The sequence below is a fragment of the Hibiscus syriacus genome, unplaced genomic scaffold (assembly GCF_006381635.1).
Source record: "Hibiscus syriacus cultivar Baekdansim isolate YM2019G1 unplaced genomic scaffold, ASM638163v2 tig00110021_pilon, whole genome shotgun sequence".
NCBI classification, from domain to species: Eukaryota; Viridiplantae; Streptophyta; class Magnoliopsida; order Malvales; family Malvaceae; genus Hibiscus; species Hibiscus syriacus.
Window position 1 is genome coordinate 307564 of NW_024062569.1, and position 22476 is coordinate 330039.

Consider the following 22476-nt stretch of genomic DNA (forward strand, 5'->3'; position numbering starts at 1 on the left):
GATTAAACTTCATCTCTAATCTCATTAACTGATGAACCTCTAATGCATCCATAAGTTCTAAAGGCTATGAATTTTTTTCAAGGTCAAAATAAAATTATTCTTTCATGTTGGAAACTTCAATTTAAAAAAAGAAATGTTCTAACGGCCTTCTCATAGCGTTACCGTTTTTATTCTTTGAATGATAAAAAATTGATCTTCACTTAGCAAAGTGACAAAAAATTCATTTGAAAACCAATCACTTTAGAACTTCAAAACCAGCAAAACACAATATCCAGGTCGTGTCTTTTTATAATTAGTAATAAACCAAAATTGGGGATGGAATTCGAAAGGTTACAAAATTATATTTTGAGAATTTTAGTGTCGAATTTTGCTAAATTTTGAATTTAAAAAAATACACATACAAGCGAGGTTCATTCACTTGACATGAATTGCATATCTATTTTATATTCAACATGTTATTTGTCTCGAGGATTGAAATATATCAAACAATTACAAATTTAATATTTTTAATTGACAGGAAAAGTATTCTAGGCAATCAAAGAATAAAGAAAGCAATACGAGCAATAGGATCACACAAATTTAACGAATCAAAATATTGAAATCCTTTTAAAAAAAAAGTTTAACAACTCAGAAAATAAAACACGAGAAAATATAAAGTTTAAGGTGGATAAGCTTGCTAAGACTATAAATGTCCCAAATGTTTGACAAAACAACCTATTTATAAGTGTTTACAAGAGGTTTAGGAAAATACAAGTCATTTTAGATACAAAATGATAAAATTAACCTTATATTAGATGAAGTGGGGGCTCAAATCTGCAAATATGTGTGTCTCGTGCAACGACTCATGATAAGACACTGCTCGGTCTATCACTGCTCCACATAGACCATGGTCTAAATTTCTATCCAACATTCAGGATAAGACAATACATGAATCAAATTCACAGAAAAGAGAAGCCTTTTTACATCCTTCCATTTCGATAAACACTTGCAATGCAGTTTTAATAGTAATTATAACATTGCTCAATCAACAGGTAAGTATAATCTCATTCCTATGCCATGAAAATAAAAATGTGGATTAATCTTTTGCAAAACACTCTCCATCTCCATGAATTCCTTTGCTTTTTGCATAACCAAACTATAAAAAGAAGCATAACTTCAGCTATGTGGAAAGAGAGTAAAGAGGTAAAATAAGAAACATATTTCTTTGCTGAGGGAAATCTAAAACTATAACTGAAAAAACTGAAACAAAAAACCAACTAGCCAAATACAAGCATATGATTAGGTAAAGAGAAAAAGATATCACCTCTTCTAGTTTTCATGTCACCCTTTTCTAGTTGCATTAAAAAGAATTCACCTATCTTCACCGACTGTCCTAGGTGCTACAGGCATCATCAGGGTGCCTAGATGAGACCCCATTGGCATTAGTCATGGTGAAAGAGTTCTTAGCCATGGATGAATCTTCTTCATTATAACGAAATGGACGGGCTCCACCGTCTGTATCATAACACCTCAACCGATGAATCATTGCATATCTGCCACTGCTATGTTTACCATCATCATTGACTTCATATTTGCACCCTTTACCGCCAGCAGTCTTATCAGGAAATCTTCTTGGTCGAATCATGGGGTTGAAGTAATCATCTGAATTCAATCTCCGAATGGAACGCACTTGATCAAACCTTTGGTCCTGCCGAATCATCCTCACATGTGATTTCCGTCCCCTAAAATGGTCAAAACCAGGATGGTGATCCTCGAACATCCTGGAACTTTGCTGTGGTGAAACATGACTCCGAGGTGGCGATATAAACTCCGCATAACCAGCAGCAAATCGCTTGGTAAAAGGCAACCTCACTCTATCCATTCTAGCATCAGACCTAAAATCTGGTGACCTGTTGCGACGTCTTGAATCCTCATTTCGATCCCTTTGCAACAACCAATCAATGGGAGATGGGCTTCTTGATCTTGACCAAGCTCTCTTGTAAGGTACAGCATGCTGAGGTCTTCCACCATGGGGAGAAATGCTTCTTTCTCTCCTGTCTATACGATGAGGCATGCGACGCATGTATTGGGTGCTATAATCAGGAATAAGCCTGAGATATTTTTCTCTAATGCCTCTACTAACCCCTTGCGAAAATCTTCTAAACCTATTCCGATCAGGACTAGTATCCTCTACAGTTGGCATCCTTGGATGCATATTGTAAGAATCGTCTCTTTCAATTGGAGATCTCCTTCTAAGGAGTGGTCTGTAAGAGGCCATAAATTGCCTGGTAATGCGGTGGTCAGGTCTTGCAACACCAGCAGCATCTGAAGGTGCTTGGTCTGTCCCTTCGGAATATTCTTGATTCCCAAAAGCACCTTTTGATCTGGGGCACCCAAAATTGTAAGGGCAGTGATAATTATGTGGATCCTCCCGCTTAGAAGAATCCCAGTAATTAGCCGAGGGATTGAAAAAGCGAGCACCTTCTGGGCTTCTGCCACGCATATGTGAAGATCTCTCACTCCCCATGAATTTATCAGAACCCGAGCCTCTTTCAGCTCGAGTATATGAACCACTAAAATTGTCAAGCCTGAAATATTGGAATGATCAGAAATCAATCAAAATTAAAAATGTACATACAAAAGAAGAGAATTGAGTCCCAAAGTTTTACCTGCTTTTCGGAACATCAGAGGATAATGATCCTCCAACACAAGAAAGCATTTCCCTTTTTGATTCCTTAGACAAATCTACTCTAAGATCATAATTAGACCTATCCAAGCAATCAAATTTCATAGTTTCACCACTAGACATTTCCATAGTTCTAATCTTCAAGCTAACTGAATTTGTCTTCAAAGCCTCTCCCGTTTCACAACATTTAGACCTCTCAGCTAGTTCCAGATTTGATCCTCTTTCTACCTTTAGTTCCTGCTCATCACTGCCGGCTTCCAAACCAAATGATCTTTCTTCCTCACATTCAGTGTCATAATCCACCTGTTCAGCTTCCTCACAACATTGATCATCTGATTCCCTCAACTCCCCATCCTCAAATTGAGAATCATAATCAGAGCCTCCTTCAGTTTCATGTTTCTCTGTACTAAACTCATCGGTCCCAACAGGAATGGTTCTCAAGTCTGAAGTCATCCTATTATCCCCATCAACATCAGATGAAACCGCTTGGTTTGTAGTGTCATTTTTCGTATCTTCAGGTTCCTTGGTCTGCAAGCGTGAATCATAAACAGAGCATCCTTCAGTTTCATGTTTCTCTGTACTAAACTCATCAGTCCCAACAGGAATGGTTCTCAAGTCTGAAGTCATCATATTATCCCCATCAACATCAGATGAAACCGCTTCATTTGTAGTGTCATTTTTCGTATCTTCAGGTTCCTTGGTCTGCAAGCGTGAATCATAAACAGAGCATCCTTCAGATTCTTGTTCCTTTGTACTAAAGTCATCAGTCTCAACAGGAATGGTTCTCAAGTCTGAAGTCATCCTATTATCCCCATCAACATCAGATGAAACCTCTTCAGGTTCCTTGGTCTGCAAGCGAGAATCACACGCAGAGCATCTTTCATTTTTCGTATCTTCAGGTTCCTTGGTCTGCAAGCGTGAATCACACACAGAACATCCTTCAGATTCTTGTTTCTCTGTACTAAAGTCATCAGTCCCAACAGGAATGGTTCTCAAGTCTGAAGTCATACTATTATCGCCATCTTCATCAGATGAAACCACTTGGTTTGCAGCATGATTTTTTGTATCTTGAGGTTCCTTAGTCTGCAAGCACGAATCATTGTCAGAGCATCCTTCAGATTCCTGTTTCTCTGTACTAAAGTCATCAGTCTCCACAGGCATGATTCTGGAGTCCGAAGTCATCCTATTACCCCCATCAACATCTGATGAAACCACTTCGTTTGCAGTTTCATTTTTCATATCTTGAGGTTCCTTAGTCTGCAAGCGTGAATCATAGCCAGAGCATCCTTCAGATTCATGTTTCTCTGTACTCAAAATATCAGTCCCAACAGGCATGATTCTAGAGTCTGAAGTCATCCTATTACCCCCACCAACATCAGAGGAAACCAATGTTTTTGGAGTACAATTTTTTATATATTCTGATCGTAACCAGATTGTTGTTCCTCTGCACTCAAATCATCAGTCCAAACAGTCATGCTTCTCAAGTCTGAAGTCATCTTATCACCCCCATCAATCTCAAATGAAACAACTCCGTTTGTAGTATCATCTTTTATATCTTGTGAACCATAACCAGATTCATGTTTCTCTGTACCCAAATCATCAGTCCCAGCGGGTAAGCTTCTCAAGTCTGAAGTCATCCTATTACCCCCATCCACATCAGATGAAACCACTTCGTTTATAGTGTTTGTATTATCAGTTTTTATATCTCGAGATTCCATAGTCTGCAACTCTTCACTTCTCACAGAAATATTATCAACAGAATCCTTTTGAAAATCGACATTTCCTCCATCACAAGGCCAAGCATCCATTGGAACATTTAAATCCCAGAGTAATCTATCATTTGGCAATGGAATGAACCTATCTCGTGTTGTGTTCTTGTCACTAGGAATTTTATGCAGAACAGCAAAGGAGTTGTCTTGCAAAGATGGACCCTCAGACTTACTTTCATTTACCAAAAGGTTCATTCCCTTACCACTAGGAAATTCACGCAAGGGGGACTTTTCTGGTGCTGTATCCTTGTCACTAGGAACTTCATGCAAAAAATCCGAGGAATTGTCTTGGAAAGATGAACCGTCAGACTTACTTTCATTTACTGAATCTTTTGGAAAGCGATACGCTGTCTCCAGTGATGCAGTAGTTTCTTCTAAATGACTTGAAGAAACAGAAGACTGAATTCTCTCCTGTGTTGATTCTTCTACTACCGGATTTCCCTCATAATCAGTAACATCACTACAGATGTTATCACTGCAAGCAGCAGCAGCAAGTATTTCAATTCCTGAGAAATCCTCAACACCATTTATTACATCTGAAATCTTCTCATCATCGGTACTAGGAGCATATGACTTAGCAGAACAATCAGATTCCATGAGCTGTTGCCACTGCTTAGTGATTGAACCACAATTCTGATCTGGAGTAGCTTGAAAATCTACATGCATTCCAGGGGCTTCAAGGTTGGGACAAGTGGTCATTGGGTGTGGTGGTGATGGAGACCTAAACATAAGCCTTCTTTTCTTAATTGGAACATTCTCCATTTTTTCACAAAAGTTCCGTCCTAAGATATCCACACCAAGCTGCTAATAGAAAAAAAATGGAGAATTAGATGAAACAAGTGAGAAACCCTTGAGGGTAGTCTTATAAGTACAAATTAATGTAATCTTACCTTCTCTAACTCTGACACTGTAACATTCTCCATTTTTCTGGCATTTTTATTGGCTAGTCCCAATCCTATTGTCATACTTATAGCAGCAACTGATTTCCTGGTACACCTGGTCCCTATCCTATTCCTCTTCGAAACTGTCTTCCAAGTCAAGTCAGAATTCACAAAACTTCTGTGTTCAAACTAGGAGCATATGACTTAGCAGAACAATCAGATTCCATGAGCTGTTGCCACTGCTTAGTGATTGAACCACAATTCTGATCTGGAGTAGCTTGAAAATCTACATGCATTCCAGGGGCTTCAAGGTTGGGACAAGTGGTCATTGGGTGTGGTGGTGATGGAGACCTAAACATAAACCTCCTTTTCTTAATTGGAACATTCTCCATTTTTTCACAAAAGTGCCGTCCTAAGATATCCACACCAAGCTGCTAATAGAAAAAAATGGAGAATTAGATGAAACAAGTGAGAAACCCTTGAGGGTAGTCTTATAAGTACAAATTAATGTAATCTTACCTTCTCTAACTCTGACACTGTAACATTCTCCATTTTTCTGGCATTTTTATTGGCTAGTCCCAATCCTATTGTCATACTTATAGCAGCAACTGATTTCCTGGTACGCCTGGTCCCTATCCTATTCCTCTTCGAAACTGTCTTCCAAGTCAAGTCAGAATTCACAAAACTTCTGTGTTCCACACCTACCGTGCTCATCATACCTGGAGATACAGATACCATCCCATCAATTAATGGTCTGCCACAACAAATCTTGCAGGATGCCGTGGCTTCTTGCTTACTACTTGACACCAGAGTATAAGAGAAACTTCCAGTGCAATTAAAAATATGTCTCTGGAAACAATTCAAGAAAAGATCCAATAAAATAAGCATCTATATAGAACTGAATGTCCACGTACTGTTACGTATAGAAATATTGTATCAGAAAAATTCCAGAAGAGGTTTTTGAATAAAATAAATTTCAACTGATATTTAACAATATAGAGATCACTATAAAACAAACTACAAGCCCAAGAAACTTACAGTTAATTTGGATCCTCCAATCTTGTCAGATATTTAACAATATAGAGATCACTATAAAACCCGACCCGAGTCTTCAACAAGTTAAGTTTCTACCCTTCCTGCATAACAACATTAAAAAAAACGATCAGCCATATGTACACAAATAAAAACTGAACAGAAGAACTTCAAATAAAAGAAGCTTAAGCCTCCAATCCATTTATAAACAGATATTCATCACATTACATATTCATCCCCAGAGCTGATAAAGAGACTACAAGCATACGCCTCCAATGCCATTTACCTTGAGGCAGATCATGGTGACAACTTTGATGTCCAGGAAATATCCCTTCAATTGAGAATGTAATATTTCACAAATTTTGTTCAAAAATCTTGGAATCAGAGTTCTTAGCACACAACAGAATATATACAGTAAAAGTTTCATCAATCTTCATCAAGTATACAGTTTTGACAAACTGTGTTCTTTTCTGTGCAATATTTCTGCATATTAACTTCGGGTAATAATACGAAGTATGGTACTATGGTTGCTTCAATCTATGCCCCCCAAAATTGACATGGAAGCTTGACCGAGAGTCAAAAACATCAGTAAAGATCTCCATGTTTCCTTTGAAGGACAAAACTATTCTTCCCTTCAATAGCCCTACACCTCTTTTCTGCATCTAAGGTGATTTGAATTTCACAAACAAGCACATGAGGATCCTTGAATCAGAATAAGTAACCCAAGATCCATAGATCCAAATCACATAAAAATTAAAAACACCCAATTTGTCATCAGAAGATAACACATCATCCTATTGACGCATCAAAATAAACATCCTAAAATTTCTATCTAATCAGCCTATCGACGAATCAAAATATCTCCAATAACGGTATTTCAAGTCTCGATTTACGCAGCAGCTAAATTGATTTCGATAGAGTGAGCTAAAGTAGACAAATAGCCTAAATTCGACGCAGATGTGACTTCTACTTCTATGCAATAAAAACTCCTTCCACAAAAGCTCCTGCAGCTATCGATGACAAGAGCCTCATGGACGAAAGCTCCACAGAAGAAAATTTTAATCAATTTCATGCCGAAAGTTGATATGGAAGAATCAGAAATTGAAAACCTCATCTCTTCAACAAATTTCTTCAATGAAAAAGCAAAAACCCCAAATCTGTTCATCCTCTGATTAAGATTCTTTGACGCTTGAAGAACGGAAAATCCGATTTTGGAAGGGGTAAAAAACAACCACAAACAAAGGGCAGGAATCCAAAATCTAGGGTTTCTTAATACCTGTTTTCCATTTATTTTAAAAAAACAAATCAAATAAAGAAATAAAAATCGCCTCAGCCAATCTCTGATATGTCGAAAAAACCTTACCCAGATTTCAAATCAAAACACTCATCGTCTCCAAATAAAACAATCTCACTCTTCAAAGAAAACCTCCTCAGTAGAGTTTAGATCTCTAAATCAAATACATAACAAAAACCCAATTGTCGGGACTTTCAAAACGCCGATTTGGACCTTCAAATCGCCTATTAATACAATCTTGTTCGTGTTTCTGGTGTGTGGGAGGCGTGAAAGGGTTTCCCTGATTGGATCAACACTGGAAAATAAAAATAATGTGGCTTTTTTTTCCAAATATCACCCAAAAAAAATTATGGGTAAACTATTCGTGTGAATATTTAATTAGATTATTTAATTATTTAAATACTTCAATCAGATTGTTAATTATTAATATTTAATATATATGATGATATGGGTAAACTTGACATAAGAAATAGGAAGAAGTTTGGGTTTGTGATATTTGGAAACAGAGGAAATGCAATCAGGGCCTTAAGTGGGCTAAATGGTTTCATTTGAATATCTTATATCGACAGACCCAAGTATTGGAGAGTGCCCGGTGGGAAGGGAGGAATAGAGAAAATGAACCTCAAGGAAGGTTCAATGGCTATTGAATAAAAATAATCTTAATTGAAATTAAAAATATTCAAATATGAATCTTATATTTAGTAAATTTGAGTATATGTAATTGAAGCAGAAACTATGTGAATATTGAATAATAAAGAAAGTAATCAGAGCAATTAAATTACATAAACTTGAAAAATCAAAACATTAAAATCTCTTTGACTAGAGAATAAGAGTTTTAGGACTTATGAAGAAAAGAAATCACAGATGAAAAAAAATGGTTTAGGGTGGATAGGATTGCTTAGCTATTATGATTGTCCCTAAAATTTGACAAAGCAACCTCTTTATAAAAAGTTTACAAGGGTTTGGAGGGCTATAAGTCGTCATGCAAAAGGACTAATTCAATTTTCCCCTTATTTTGAATAATTTAGTGTAATTATATTGTAGTATATATTTTAAACTTTTCTTAATCTATTGATAATATGCATATCCTACCGATGTAGCTATCCAAACATAAATCTTCCAAGAAAAATAATATTATAAATAGAGAATTCTAATAGAAGAAAAAATATTTATTTAAGTCTTAAGCCAACTCTAATCATCTTGAATCAACATTAAGCTTAATTTTTTTGAAGTCCACGAGTCTAAATACTTAAATCTTTTTTATTTTATTTTTTTGTCCTCTAATTCTAAGGTTTTACCTTGACTAATCGGATTGACCCTCGTCACACATTTGGTTTTGGAGGGTGAGTCTTCCAGCAGGATTTTTCTGCATACACAATGATTTGAACTCGAGACATTGCTTAAGCGATATCAATTTACTTATCACTTAAACCAACTCAACTCCATCTCTCTTCTTCTTTTTATCTTCTATTCTTCGTTCATAATCGTCCTAATCTATACAAAAATTATGTAAAAACTTATTAAATAATAACTGTATAATATAAATTATGCAAAATGTATGCATGTAATGCAAACTTAACTAATGCATTATATTTAAGGATGGCAATGGGTCGGACTGGATCGGGTTTTTGGTCAATCCAACCTGACCTGAAATATGTATACATCAATCTGAATTTGACCCGACTCGAAGATATATTTCTTCCACTCGACCCGAAGAGCTTATTTCCTCCACCTTAACCCCACCTGACCCAACTTTTTAGAGTATAAATCCGACCTGACCCAACACAACGTGATAGAAAATAAAGACATAATAAAAAAAAACTATATAGAGAGGGGTATTGTAGCAATTATCTATAAATTTATATGGAAAATTACACTATTACTCCCGGTCGGGTCGGGTTAAAGATTTTTCACCCTCCACCCGAACCCGACCTCATCCATATATAAAAACCGATCCAACCCGACCTTAATTCAATTTCTTTTTAAAAAAATTTGATCCTATCGAGTTAGATCGGATCGAAATCTATTGGTTTCAAATAAATTGTCATCCCTGATCATATTCCACTTAGAAGTCAAAGTAGAATTAAATGAAAAAAAGCTTAAAATATGATCATAATGAGAACCTATTTAATATATACTACAAATTATAATGAGATAGTTGCATGTATAACTAAAATATTGTTTGAGATTTTAAATTATAAATTAATATTCATTTTCGATCTTTTATGTGAGAGTATATTATTCATGTTCCATACCTGTTTCTTATAAGAGCTAATTACATCATATATCCCCAAACTATAATTCTTACTTTAAATTAGTCCTTAAAATTTTGAATATTCTAATCCAATCCCTAAACCATGACCCTCTTTTTAATTTGGTCACAAACTTTTGAATATTCCAATTTAATCCCCTAATTCATCCAAATATGTAATTAGTTTCAACCATAGTTTAACCTAAATTTTGTTTTTTTTCATACATATAATAATATAACTTAACCTAACAATTTTATTTACAAGGGATGTGATTAGTATATACATATAGTTTGCGATGGAATTAGAATATTCAAAAAGTTTGGGGACCAATTTAGGATGAAGGTCATAGTTTGGGGTGGAATTGAAATGTTTAAAAGTTTGAAGACTAACTTAGAATGACGGTCATAGCTTAGGGATGAAATTGAAACATGTAGAAGTTTAGGGACCAATTTTAGATGAGGATCATACTTTGAAGAAATGGGATGCAATTAACTCTATTTATAATTTTTTTTCTTTAAAAACAAACGTATTTTTAATCACTCATGGCATCATGAAGTACAACAAACAGAACGTACCGGAAAAACAGTTGGTTATGGAGAAGAAGATGGCCTTTGAAAAAGTTGAAAAAATTATCTTTGCATTACTCGTGTATGGCTATTGAGAGCTACACCACTCAATACTCAACTTGTCAGGCTTAATTTTTTCCGCGATTATCTCATCATAAACTATTTAAATTTCATCCCATTTTCATCATTTTCTATAACTAGCAATTTTAATTTCAACTTATCCTTCAAGAAGAACAAGATGGTGAAGATTGCTTTGATTGTATTTTCATTAGTCCTAGTCCACTGGATCCAATTCCCAATAAGCAAAGCTGAAAAAACTGAAGATGGGAATATCGAAGGCCCTGGTGACTTGGAGAAATCAGTGTTACTGGCTGATAAACATCATTCCACTAAACAAGCGAAGGAGAAAGAGGGTGTTGAGAACGTATTAAAAAAGGAAAAAGATGGTGTTGGTAGTGGTAGTGGTAGTGGGAAGACTAAAGAAACAGAGAAAACTGAAGGTGCAAAGGCTAAGAAAGAAGAGGATGGTAGTAGCCAAAAAGAGGGTGTTGGAGGTGCAAAGGCTAAAGAAAAAGAGGAAGAAAGAGATGGTGGTGCAAAGCCTAAGAAGGGGAAGGCTAAAGAAAAGGATAGTGGCAACGATGCAAAGATTAAAGAAAAAGAGAATGATGACGATGACGATGAACATACAAAAAAGAAAAAGAGTGACGGTGGTGCAAAGGCTAAGAAAGAAAAGCGTCGTGGCAATGTCAAGGCTAAAGAAAAAGAGAGTGATGACGGTGCCAAGGCTAAAGAAAAAGAGAGTGATGGTGGTGCAAAGGATAAGAAAGGAAAACGTCGTGATAACGGAAAGGCTAAAGATAAAGAGAGTGATGACGGTGCAAAGATCAAGAAAAGAAAGGGCGCTGGTAGTGAAAAGGTTAAAGAGGCTAAAGAAAATGGGAGTGATAATGAACACACTCATAATGAACTGAAAAAACAAAGAGGTGGTGCCGGCAGAGGAAAGACAAAAGATAAAGAGAGCAGTGATACTGAACCCTCTCATAATGAATCAAAAAAACAAAAGAATGATGTTGGTAGTAGAAAGAATATCCGTGATGCGCAAGCCAAATTTAATCTCTAATCACATTAAGTAATGCACTTATATTGTATGATAAATTTTTTAAGGCTATGAAATATTTGTGAAGCCAAAATAAAACTATTTTTCATGTTAGAAATTCAATACAGATATTGGATGTTTGATTAATAAAACATATGCTTTGTTGATGTCTTGTGATCTTCGTTTTCTTTTCCCCGTTGTTATCATGCTTTTATTCATGATCATGTATTTAAGTAATATTCATTTGTCTTAATATATTTATTAAAATATAACAACACACGGTCCACGCAATATGTTAATAGGTGGCCACCAGTCGTACTACTTCCCCTCGAAAACGATGTCACAACATAAATATTTATTAAATATTTTTAAACTTATGTTTATGTTTGAATATATTCGTTTAGTATTTATAAACATAAGATGTTTATAGACATTGAATGAATGTATTCATCAATATAAAATCATGAATACAAACCCCAAGGCAAACTTAAATAATAGCTAAAAATAATCATTGATCGAGGAGAAAATTTACAAAATTAATGGAAAGAACGTACATGGAAGAACCGGAGGCCTTGCGTATGAGCTTTCTCCTACACAGACCAACCAGAAGCAGGGATACCCTGCTTTTGAAACCATTCGGGTATGCGGAACCTATCACATACATTAATTTTGAGGTCTTGACTTATTAAGAAAATCAACATCACATAAATATGAGATCTCACATTAAAGTTAAATTATATGTTGTATCTTATATTTATTCAAAAATAATTATATAGACACGAATCAAACGATTTAAATGACTAAGAGATCTGTTAATATCATCTTATATTCACCTTACATTTATAAAAAAATCATATAGGAATAACTAATTCAAATGTTAATTCAGTATCGGATTCGTATTTAGACAAAATGAAAAACAATACATATATGTATATATATATATACGTATATACATGTATGTATGTAACTATATACACTCATAGGCATTAATAGTTTTAATCGATGAATGCATCATTGTCACTCAAAACAATGTAGATAGTGGGAAAACTTGGGGAAGAGCTTTGTACAGGAAAAAAATGTGAATAAATATCAAGTGCGATGCGGTTTTTTTTTTTTTTTTTGCTATACATAAAACCAAAATTGAAATCGATAATATGCTCGACTCACTCGTAAGATATTGCTCGATGAAAGCGTCGTTCCTCCAGCAATCCGGTGAGTTCCGGTTTAGTACGAGTAGGAAAGCCATGAGTGTTGTAATGCCTGTTTTGCAGTTGGGCGCCTTTGAGGATTCATCTGAAGTAAATGTCTAACGAAATCGATGAACAACACATCGGATACTTGAAGATGCAGCTCCAAGGAAGACTCCTCGGTAATAATGTATTCTAGTTGGTCCGTCTCCTGGATAGGTAAAGAAACTGTATGAGTTTGTTACGATAAGTTGAAAAATCGACTGCTCTCGACTGTGGAATTGGAATTCCTTTATGGTTTTAAACATTGAAACACATATTGCGGTACTTCAGACTCCCGAAAATCGAAGAAATATCGAAGTATATAGGACTTGTATCGATAAAAGCAAACCGCAAACAAACCTCGTTCATGTGGTACAAATCATATTCTTCTGTGAAATACTTGTATGACTCTTGCCCGTTCTCCAACATCTCCATGTCGAAAGGACCGAGCATTCCAACCATCCGCGCAAGGATCATCACGACTGCATCATTTGGAAACAGCACCTATAAAGAAACATTGGTACTTAAAATGAATAAACATCAGAATTAAAGGCTACAAAACAAAGTAGGATGTTTATAAGAAACTTGAAATTGAACATAAAGACATACTTCCCCAGAACATAGCTCAGCAAGGATACATCCAAGAGACCAAAGGTCAATCTTCTGGTCGTATGGCAGGCCAAGGATGACTTCCGGGGCTCTGTAGGAGCGAGATTGAACATATAGACATAGATTGTCGGACCGGAAGCAACTGCTTCCAAGATCAATAATCTTTATCTCGCATCGTCTATAACTTTTTATGAGAATATTCTCGGGCTTTAGATCGCAGTGAATTATTCCCAACTCATGCAAGTAATCGAGTGCCTCCAAACATTGGCGAGTTATGACCTGTCCAAGAGAACATCAATAGCAAATTCTTCGAGTTATTGCTTATAAACAATCCAAGATAAGAGTTATAGTTTAGAAACATTAAAGTAAATGCAATCAAGAGAAACAAAGAACTAAACGAAGAGTGCAGGCAAGCCGATAATTGTTTGAACGAACCTGCAACCTGCTTAGTGTAAAATAAGCTTCGCCACCCGATTCATGATTGAATTTCTGAAATTCATACAAGTTTGCTTGAAGCAGTTCACAGACAATGAAGAGGTGCTCCTGGACCGATTTTGCACAAGTCGTAAAGAAAATCATTCGCATTAATACACACAATGAGAGGTGGCCATAGCCATTTCACTAATGTACCTGGTGATAGAAATAGTCGTAGAGACGCAAAATGTGGCACTTATCTCCGGGATCATGCTTATTAACAAGCTTTAGAAGTTTAATTTCATCCAAACTCTGGTCAAAAAAATCTTTGTCGTTTTTTATGATCTTCAGGCAAACATCAATCCCCATGAGAAGATCATGCGCTTGAACAACCTTACTAAAAGCAGCCGAACCTAAGTATTCAGTAACATAATACCTTCCAGCAATGACAGTATGTAGCACAATCGGCAGGTCCTTGTTTTCTTCAAATCCAGTCCTGCTCATGGCATAATACACAAGTTTTACGGATTAAGCGAGATGTATTAACCTGCAGCACGAATACTTGAAATATCTATAAAGAAAAGGATAAAGCTAACCTGTTTTTCCTGTGAATGATTCGCAAATCGAAAACTTCACATTCATCCTCATTAGAGTACATTTGAAGTGCATCCGTAGCGTCGCCCTCTTCATTTGCAGCATCCTGAAGTTCACCGAGTTCTCCATCTTCAACTTCATTACTGTCAATTGTATCAGGTAATAATTTTTTCTCGGAAATCTTGTTCACGAAGTCAGAATCACCTCCAAACCCATCAATAAAATCATTTGAATCCCGTCTGGCCGAGTAAAAGTTCGATTTTGATATATGTTGGGAAGCTCCATTATGATCGTTGTCAATGTCTCCAGCAACCTTTAGCTGAAAATCATCAATATCTGTTCCTTTAGAGCCTATAGAGCTGAAGTTCAGCGGATTTTCATCATAAAGACCTGGTCCCTCAGACTCATAAGCACAGTTCTTCAACCCGAGTACAATGTCACCTTCAAGCCCATTACTTTTATCAAAATGATAATGATCCATAACTCCAACCTCATTTTCTCCATTTATGCTGGTCATATTAAAAAGGCATGGCTTGTCCAAGTAATCAATGACATCTTCGGTTTGAAATCCATTGGATTTGTCATACGAAATCAGCACGTTATCACGTTGCATCTCCATCTCCGAAGTTGTGACAAACTTATCCTGACTCGGGCAGCCGTAGAAATCTGACCCAGCAAAGCAAGGGGTCAAGAAGTGGTCTTCGTCTTTGTCATCGTGCCAAAACAAGTCATTCTGCATTTCGAAATCAGGATAATAACGTGCCGTCCCGAATTGAGATAATCGATCGGAAGAAGTATCGGAATCAGCCTGAGATGCAGGATGAAGTCCATATGGATTCACACAGTCTGCAAAAATGAAGAAAAAAACAATTGGACTGCTCTTATGCCACTATCAACTAACATTCACCCCCAGCGGCCACCTAGATATTGAAAATAGAGCGAAAAATAAAACACAAAGAAACATCGATTTCAACATTACAAAGTACCTTAAAAAGAACCGGAACATGTAAGAGTTTTTTTTCCCTTTTGCATTTTTAATACAACAAAAGTACTTATGAGTACACTTGGTAGTGATATAGATATGCCATTGATGGAAAAAATGCAGAAGTAGCAAACAAAATGGATGAAATCTCATGAGCCACAATTTTGAATATGTTATGCTCTCCGCTAATGGCAAATAATTCGGACATTACATCCGACAACGAACACCAGACCCCTCTCTAAACCACCATGAACCACCACCTTACATTTGTTCCTCAACAATATCTATGTCCGAAAAAGTGTCGGATACGGATGCCGAAATAAGATAGAAATATCAGTTATAAAGTCCATTAAAACCTTTTGTGTACATTAACATTTCTACAAGATTCGAACTTGAAATCTTATTGCTTAACCAACATTCGATCCAAGATCTAAAATTGACAATTACAACAAAAAAAGTTCACATTCAGCATAAAACAAACACAAACTGTTAGGAAGTGTGAACAACAGAAAAAATATGCTCAGTAAAGAATCACTTAATTCATATCAACTGATACATTGTTTTTATAGCAGTTGTTTAGCTAGTCATTAACCGCTTAACAAACTAACTAACTTGATTAACAACCTAACAGCCTAACCACCCTTACATACACGTGCTGTACCTACAGCAGTTTTACAGTATTCTAACATTCCCCCTGCTCTTCCTTTTCTCCTCTCAAAGCCTAACATTCCCTCTACTTTTCTTATCTTGATCAACTTGAACAGTAGGCACTACACACACACTCTTTCGAAACTCTTCAAAAGCAGATTTAGACAAAGCCTTGGTAAAGCCATCTGCAACCTGATGCTCAGCTGGTACATAGTTCACAAATAATTGTCCAGCCGCGACCTTCTCTCGAACAAAATGCACATCCATATCAATGTGCTTAGACTGAGAGTGATAGACGGGATTTGCACTCATCGCAATAGCCCCTGTATTATCACACCAGATCACCGGTTCTTGACGTTGCTGCAACCCGAGGTCTTTAAGCAAGGTATCAACCCAAGTTACCTCAGCAGCAGTGTCTGCTACACACCTATACTCGGCTTCCATCGTCGACCTCGATACCGTTTTTGCTTCTTCGAGCTCCAGGACACAAGACATTTACCAGTAAAGACGCCATATCCTGAGATCGACCGTCGATCATCGACATTTGCTCCCCAGTCTGCATCAGCAAACGCTGCAATAGACAGACTATCATCTCCTGGTTGGAACATCAGCCCATAATGAACCGACCCAGCCAGATATCTCAATATCCTTTTGACAGCAACCATATGTGCTTCTCTCGGGGCATGCATGAACTGGGCGACCTTGCCGACACTATACGCTAGGTCTGGGCGAGTGTGACACACATACAATAAAGAGCCAACTGTACTCCGATATTCAGTGGCATTAGAAATCAATTCTCCTTCATTTGCTGAAAGTTTGGAAGACAGGACCATCGGTGTTCCACAATTGGCTGCTCCTGTCATGCCAGACTTTTCCAGTAGCTCGAGGATGAATTTCTTTTGGCTCAGAACAATAGAATCTCGTGACCGATGCACCTCAATGCCTAAGAAGTAACTGAGCAGACCTAAGTCCTTGAGCGAGAAGCGTTGTCTAAGCGCCTGCACCACCTCTTGTATTCTACTAGTAGACTGCCCAGTGATGACAATGTCATCAACATAAACCAGCACATAGGTATCACTCTCATGCTTCCTATTGACAAACAAAGAAGGGTCTGCACGAGATGAGTTAAATCCCATTTCCTCCAGACTGTCTTTAAGTTTGGTGTGCCAATTTCGAGGCGCTTGTCGAAGGCCGTAGAGGGCCTTTTGTAACTTACAGACGAGTTGAGTTCCATCTGCTGCCATCATCTCAAAGCCAGGAGGTTGCTCCATAAAAACATCTTCACCTAGGTCCCCGTTAAGGAACGCATTGTTGATGTCCACATGCCTGAGCTCCCATCCGTTTGTCACAGCCAGAGTTAACATAACGTAGAAGGTGGAGAACTTGACCACGGGGCTGAAGGTGGCAGTGAAGTCGTGTCCTGGTACCTGAGAATAGCCTTTCGCAACCAATCTGGCTTTATACCGATGAATGGTACCATCTGGATTCCGTTTGAGTTTGAATAACCATTTGCAGCCTATAGGAGTACGTCCTGCTGGTAGTTTTACTATCGACCACGTGTTATTCCTGCGAAGTGCGTCTATCTCGGCTCGGACTGCCTCACTCCAGTTGTCGGACTGCAACGCCTCATGTATAGACGTGGGTATATTATGCTCGAAATAGGCAGTGTATGATTTGGGTTTGAACACCCCACACTTGCTGCGAGTCAGCATTGGATGATAACTTTGTTTCATTGAGCTTATGGCACCAGGTTCAGTTGAAGCATTATCGCATGTGTTCGTGTCAGCATTAACAGGCTCGTCCATGTCACCTACATCCGGACTTGTATTAGCATTGGAGTGAGAGGTTGCGTCTATGACAGGAGGAACCTCATTAGCGAACTCTAGCGGGTTTGCAGTTTCAATCACAGTCTGAGTTTGTTGTGCTTGACCTGGAAGAGCATCTTCAGCCAAACCATCTTCAACACCGGTAGTATAAGGCATATTGTGCCACCTTTGTGTATCAGCAATAATTGGAATACTTTGTGATCGAAAGCCACTGGTACTATGTTGCGTATTGATCGCCTCTTTACCTGCAAACGGAAACACCATTTCGTTAAACACCACATGACGAGAAATATAAACCCTTCCATCATCCGCAAGGCACTGGTACCCCTTATGTCGGGGGCTGAACCCTAAGTACGTGCAAGGTTGTGAGCGGACGGACAGCTTATGAGTTTGGAAAGGTCTTAGATGGGGAAAGCACTGGCACCCGAAGACCTTCAGATTATCATAAACGGGTTTCTTGCTGTACAATTTCTCAAACGGTGATTGCCCTTCAAGCACCTTAGTTGGTAACCGATTGATGAGGTGAACAGCTGTTGTCATCGCATAGGACCAGTACTGAACAGGTAAGGACGCCTGAGTGAGCAAAACCAGGCCAAGCTCGACTATGTGACGGTGTTTGCGTTCTACAACACCGTTCTGCTCCGATGTATGGGGGCAGGACAGACGATGCACAATACCCGCTTGAGCTAGTAGCACAGAGAAAGGGCGATATTCTCCACCCCAGTCGGTTTGAACTGCCTTAACCGCTACACCAAACTGAGTTAATACAAGCTTATGAAACAGCTGAAAAGCAGATAAGGCTTGAGCCTTTTCCTTTAGGAAATAGACCCATGTGAACCTGGTATACGCATCTACAAACGACACGTAGTATCGAAAACCGTTAGATGGCACGTGTGGAGGTCCCCACAAATCTGAAAAAATAAGCTCAAATGGATCCTTATACACGGTTTTAGACGAATCAAAAGGAAGCTTGTGACTCTTGCCCATACAGCAGGCCACGCAAGTTTTATTAACCTCAGAATCAACTTTTACATTGATTTGATTAGCTATTCTATCTAGAGCATATCGAGCTGGGTCCTAAGCGACAGTGCCATAGTTTTGACTGATCACGTGTAACATCTGCAGCTGCTACATGTACAGCAGCACCAGATTCTACTCCGAAAGCAAAGGTGTACAGACCATCCTTTTCTTCACCTTGCAGCAGGATATTTCTGGTTGATTCATCTCGAACATAGCATTTGCCAGCATGAAACTCAACATAAACTGCATTATCCCTAGCAAGCTTGGAGACAGAAATCAAGTTTTTTGTTATACGGGGCACATGCAATAGATCATTCAAAAATATAGCTCTTGAAGATTCAACAACCGTATTACCAATGTTATGGATGTCAAGCGACACTCCATTTCCCACAGTTAGTTTACCTGGGCCTCTAAAGTCAACGGAATTTGGGACGTTATTAACGTCGGGGGTAACGTGGTGAGTAGCACCCGAGTCCACTACCCAGAGGTCAGCTGATTTTGAGGCAACATTGGCCTGTGGTGATCGCACAACCATTTGAGGCTGACCATTGCAGTAATCACACCCCGAGCTAGGTGTTTCAACAGTCGAGTGATGAGCACTAGCAGACTGACCTTTGTGAGACCGTGACTCAGCAGTAACACACATGAAATCCTCATCGAACCGATGCCAACAACGGTCAACAAGATGACCAAGCTTGCCACATAATTGGCATTGAATTTTGGTTCTTCCTCGACCACGAGCAGCAGAACGATTGCTTGAGGAGGGACGAGAGGACCTGGAACCTCGGTTGTCATCGGAGTATTTTGCCTCATGTTGAGCAAAACTTGCACTCATAGGCAATGATTCCATGGACTCATCAAATCCAGCTAACTGGGCTTCAGCATCTAGAAGCATTGTGTGTAATTCTTCGAGGGAGAGCGTTTCCTTCATCGTAGTGATAACCGCCATGAACGGCTGGTATTCCCTGGGTAACCCCTTAAGTATACTGGCTATATGACCAACATGTGGTACTGTACTTCCACAGGAGGCGAGTGCATCGCATACCTCCTTGACGCGGGAAAGATAGGTCCGCATAGTGTCATTCCCTTTTCTTAGTGACTGCAGCTTGCAGTGAAGTCCCATAGCAGCGGTAGTAGATCTGTTGGAAAACAATTGTTGCACCGTGCTCCATACTGTGGCAGCCGAATCTGCTCCAACAAACTGCGGCAGGAGGTGCGGGCTGATGGTGGAAAGGAGCCACGACGCTAGTGCACTGTCCTGTGCCACGAACTCTTCAAAGGCATCATTGACAGTCACTTCGCCATTGCTATCAAGTACCGTCTCCGGTGGTGGCTTCAAGACTCCGGTTAATAACCGCTCGAGGCGATGGCTTCGGACTGTGAGTAATATCTGTTGCTTCCACAACAGAAAATTCATCTCATCAAGGAGAACACTCACTTTCTTGTGTGCAAAGTTCTTGAACGACTCCATGATCGTTACCAAGAGAGAGCAGCAGTAGCGGAGGCTTACAAGAAATCCCCAGAGCGTTTGGCGAAAGATACCATGTTAGGAAGTGTGAACAACAGAAAAAATATGCTCAGTAAAGAATCACTTAATTCATATCAACTGATACATTGTTTTTATAGCAGTTGTTTAGCTAGTCATTAACCGCTTAACAAACTAACTAACTTGATTAACAACCTAACAGCCTAACCACCCTTACATACACGTGCTGTACCTACAGCAGTTTTACAGTATTCTAACACAAACTCAGTTTAAATATGATTATTATTAACATCTACTTAAATTCAATCAGTAAAAAGATCAAACAATTCTTCTTAATTACCTGAAGAGCAAACGTCACTAGAAGAAGACCTCAAGCTGAAGAATTCATCGCCATCGGAGCCCGAACCATCCCTGGAATTCACTATCTCGTCCACCTCCAATCTCCGTATTGTCGCCGGAATCCTCACCGGCGGCGGCATGGGGAACAAGAACTTCTCGAAATGAAAAGCTCCCACTTTTTCTTCTTCATTTTTCTCCACCATGTCTTGTTCGAGAGCTTTCACAGATTCTTTTAAGCCATTTTTCCTCAAGAACTCAATCACAGATTCAACTTGGAAGCTCGCCTCCATGAAATTAAAACTCCGGTGAAAAAACAAAACACCAGTTCCCTCTCCCTCTCTTTACCTCTCTCGAGTGTGTTTTAGGTGTTGCAAGAGTGGAAAATAAGTGATTTTCGAGGTTCAAATGTGGAAAACGACATGAACAGAATACCATATTTCAGCTTCTGCATGTTGTGTTCCCCCCCCCCCCTTTTGTGAAACTTAAAGCCAACGAGAGAGATGATCCTTCTTACCAACTTTGAAAAGAGGGAGGCTGACAAAGGGTTTAAGTGGGGTTTTCAGTTTTTGCTCGTGGGACCCATTTCCTCCCATATACACGTGAATAAATCATATCCATCCACGTGGATATTATAATTTTCTTTTCTTTCAAATTTAGTTATATACTATGATAAATTTATTTAGATTAATAAAAATAATATTGTGTTTGATAAAATTGTCCTAAATGAAAATGATCTTATCAAAATCATTATTTATTATTTTTCTAATTTATGCCATCAAAATCGTTATTAATTATTGAAGGTTTTTACTAAAATCATGTATGGTTGTCAAATATTTTATTAAAATCATCACCAATGATCAATGATTTATGAAAACTTTAAAACTAAATCAACACGTGATAATTTTAATAAAATTATATCCACTTAAAGATAATATTATGTTAAATTGTTAATTTTAACTTGTTTTCTAAAATAATTATCCAACATTCTCATTTTCTTAATTTTTTATTTCTCTAAAAAAACTCACTACGATCATGTGTCCTTATTTATTTAATATAAATATTAAATAAAAACATATAATGCTAAATATGAAATATCATGTGTCCTTACTTTTTATCTCGGAGAATTGTTTTCTCTATTTACTTCCATAATTTTATTTGAGAAATTAAATTAGGAGAATGCATTTTACTGAAAATAATAATAATTAATTTTGTATATTTAAATCATTTTTTTCTAAAAGAAAAAAAATTGAGTGTTATAACCGTAATTAATATTTGAATTTTGAATCTGTGAATTTTTCAACTTAAAAAGAAAGCTTCCAAGCAAAGAAAAAGATTGGGAACTTTTATTCTTAGGACAAATCAATTTATTAATGGTAATGAAATCTTTTAGATTTGTAAAAAAAAAAGGAAACTTTTAATTAATAATTAATTCATATTATTAATACTTCTCTAAGAAATATAAAATCAAATATAAAGGGTGTAAATGATATATTTGTACAATTAAACTAAGTTAAGCTCAAACTTCAGCAAATGAATGGATTCATTTATAAATGAGTTTAACTAAATGAATTAAAAAAATTCGTCTTAAAGCGAGCTTAATTTCAATGTTCAAATTAGAATTTAAATTGAATTTCGGATCTATTTTGATGTATTATGTTTCTACCCTAGCAATTGATTATTTGGTGTGGTGGCCCGTTGGTTATTTATTTTTATTGGTGCAACCTCCTTGTCATGGGGCCATGCTCTCATGGCAAAAGAAATAAGAAAATCA

At 37.6% G+C, this 22476-nt stretch overlaps 3 protein-coding genes across 4 annotated transcripts; 1 reads left to right on the plus strand and 2 right to left on the minus strand.

Annotated features, from left to right (window-relative positions):
- Window positions 1-1165: 1165 nt before the first annotated feature.
- Window positions 1166-20357, minus strand: LOC120213513. Its single transcript, XM_039211627.1, has 8 exons — window positions 20347-20357; window positions 6634-7730; window positions 6354-6451; window positions 5835-6034; window positions 5325-5746; window positions 4192-5235; window positions 2649-3496; window positions 1166-2567 (listed from the first exon to the last, which is right to left on the minus strand). The coding sequence occupies exons 5-8, from the start codon at window positions 5397-5399 to the stop codon at window positions 1373-1375; spliced, it is 3162 nt and encodes a 1053-aa protein (XP_039067558.1). The 5' UTR covers window positions 5400-5746; window positions 5835-6034; window positions 6354-6451; window positions 6634-7730; window positions 20347-20357; the 3' UTR covers window positions 1166-1372.
- LOC120213519 (protein PXR1-like) lies at window positions 10672-11622 on the plus strand. The gene is made up of 2 exons (XM_039211632.1): window positions 10672-11268; window positions 11346-11622. Exons 1-2 carry the CDS (start codon window positions 10698-10700, stop codon window positions 11369-11371), a joined length of 597 nt encoding a protein of 198 aa, XP_039067563.1. The 5' UTR covers window positions 10672-10697; the 3' UTR covers window positions 11372-11622.
- LOC120213515 (dual specificity tyrosine-phosphorylation-regulated kinase 4-like) lies at window positions 12572-21034 on the minus strand. Of its 2 annotated transcripts, XM_039211628.1 has the most exons (8): window positions 20707-21034; window positions 14685-15250; window positions 14407-14639; window positions 14027-14306; window positions 13832-13939; window positions 13397-13675; window positions 13148-13291; window positions 12572-12956 (listed from the first exon to the last, which is right to left on the minus strand). In XM_039211628.1, exons 1-8 carry the CDS (start codon window positions 20993-20995, stop codon window positions 12783-12785), a joined length of 2073 nt encoding a protein of 690 aa, XP_039067559.1. In that variant the 5' UTR covers window positions 20996-21034; the 3' UTR covers window positions 12572-12782. The 2 variants fall into 2 exon arrangements, with proteins under 2 accessions (XP_039067559.1, XP_039067560.1); XM_039211629.1 differs by lacking the exons at window positions 14685-15250; window positions 20707-21034 and having other exon boundaries at window positions 14027-14357; window positions 14407-14546.
- Window positions 21035-22476: the final 1442 nt, after the last annotated feature.

Bases quoted from the DNA above. Each gene is read 5' to 3' on its own strand.
- LOC120213513 (XM_039211627.1), bottom strand. From the start codon at position 5,399: ATGACAATAGGATTGGGACTAGCCAATAAAAATGCCAGAAAAATGGAG. The intron at 5,236-5,324 runs GTAAGATTACAT...TTCTATTAGCAG, and splicing joins CAGTGTCAGAGTTAGAGAAG to CTTGGTGTGGATATCTTAGG. The intron at 2,568-2,648 runs GTAAAACTTTGG...CCAATATTTCAG, and splicing joins TCTGATGTTCCGAAAAGCAG to GCTTGACAATTTTAGTGGTT.
- LOC120213519 (XM_039211632.1), top strand. From the start codon at position 10,698: ATGGTGAAGATTGCTTTGATTGTATTTTCATTAGTCCTAGTCCACTGG. The intron at 11,269-11,345 runs GTGGTGCAAAGG...GACGGTGCAAAG, and splicing joins TAAAGAAAAAGAGAGTGATG to ATCAAGAAAAGAAAGGGCGC.
- LOC120213515 (XM_039211628.1), bottom strand. From the start codon at position 20,995: ATGGAGGCGAGCTTCCAAGTTGAATCTGTGATTGAGTTCTTGAGGAAA. The intron at 15,251-20,706 runs GTAATTAAGAAG...TCATTTTTGCAG, and splicing joins TAGTGACGTTTGCTCTTCAG to ACTGTGTGAATCCATATGGA. The intron at 13,676-13,831 runs GTTCGTTCAAAC...TCTCTTGGACAG, and splicing joins TTACACTAAGCAGGTTGCAG to GTCATAACTCGCCAATGTTT.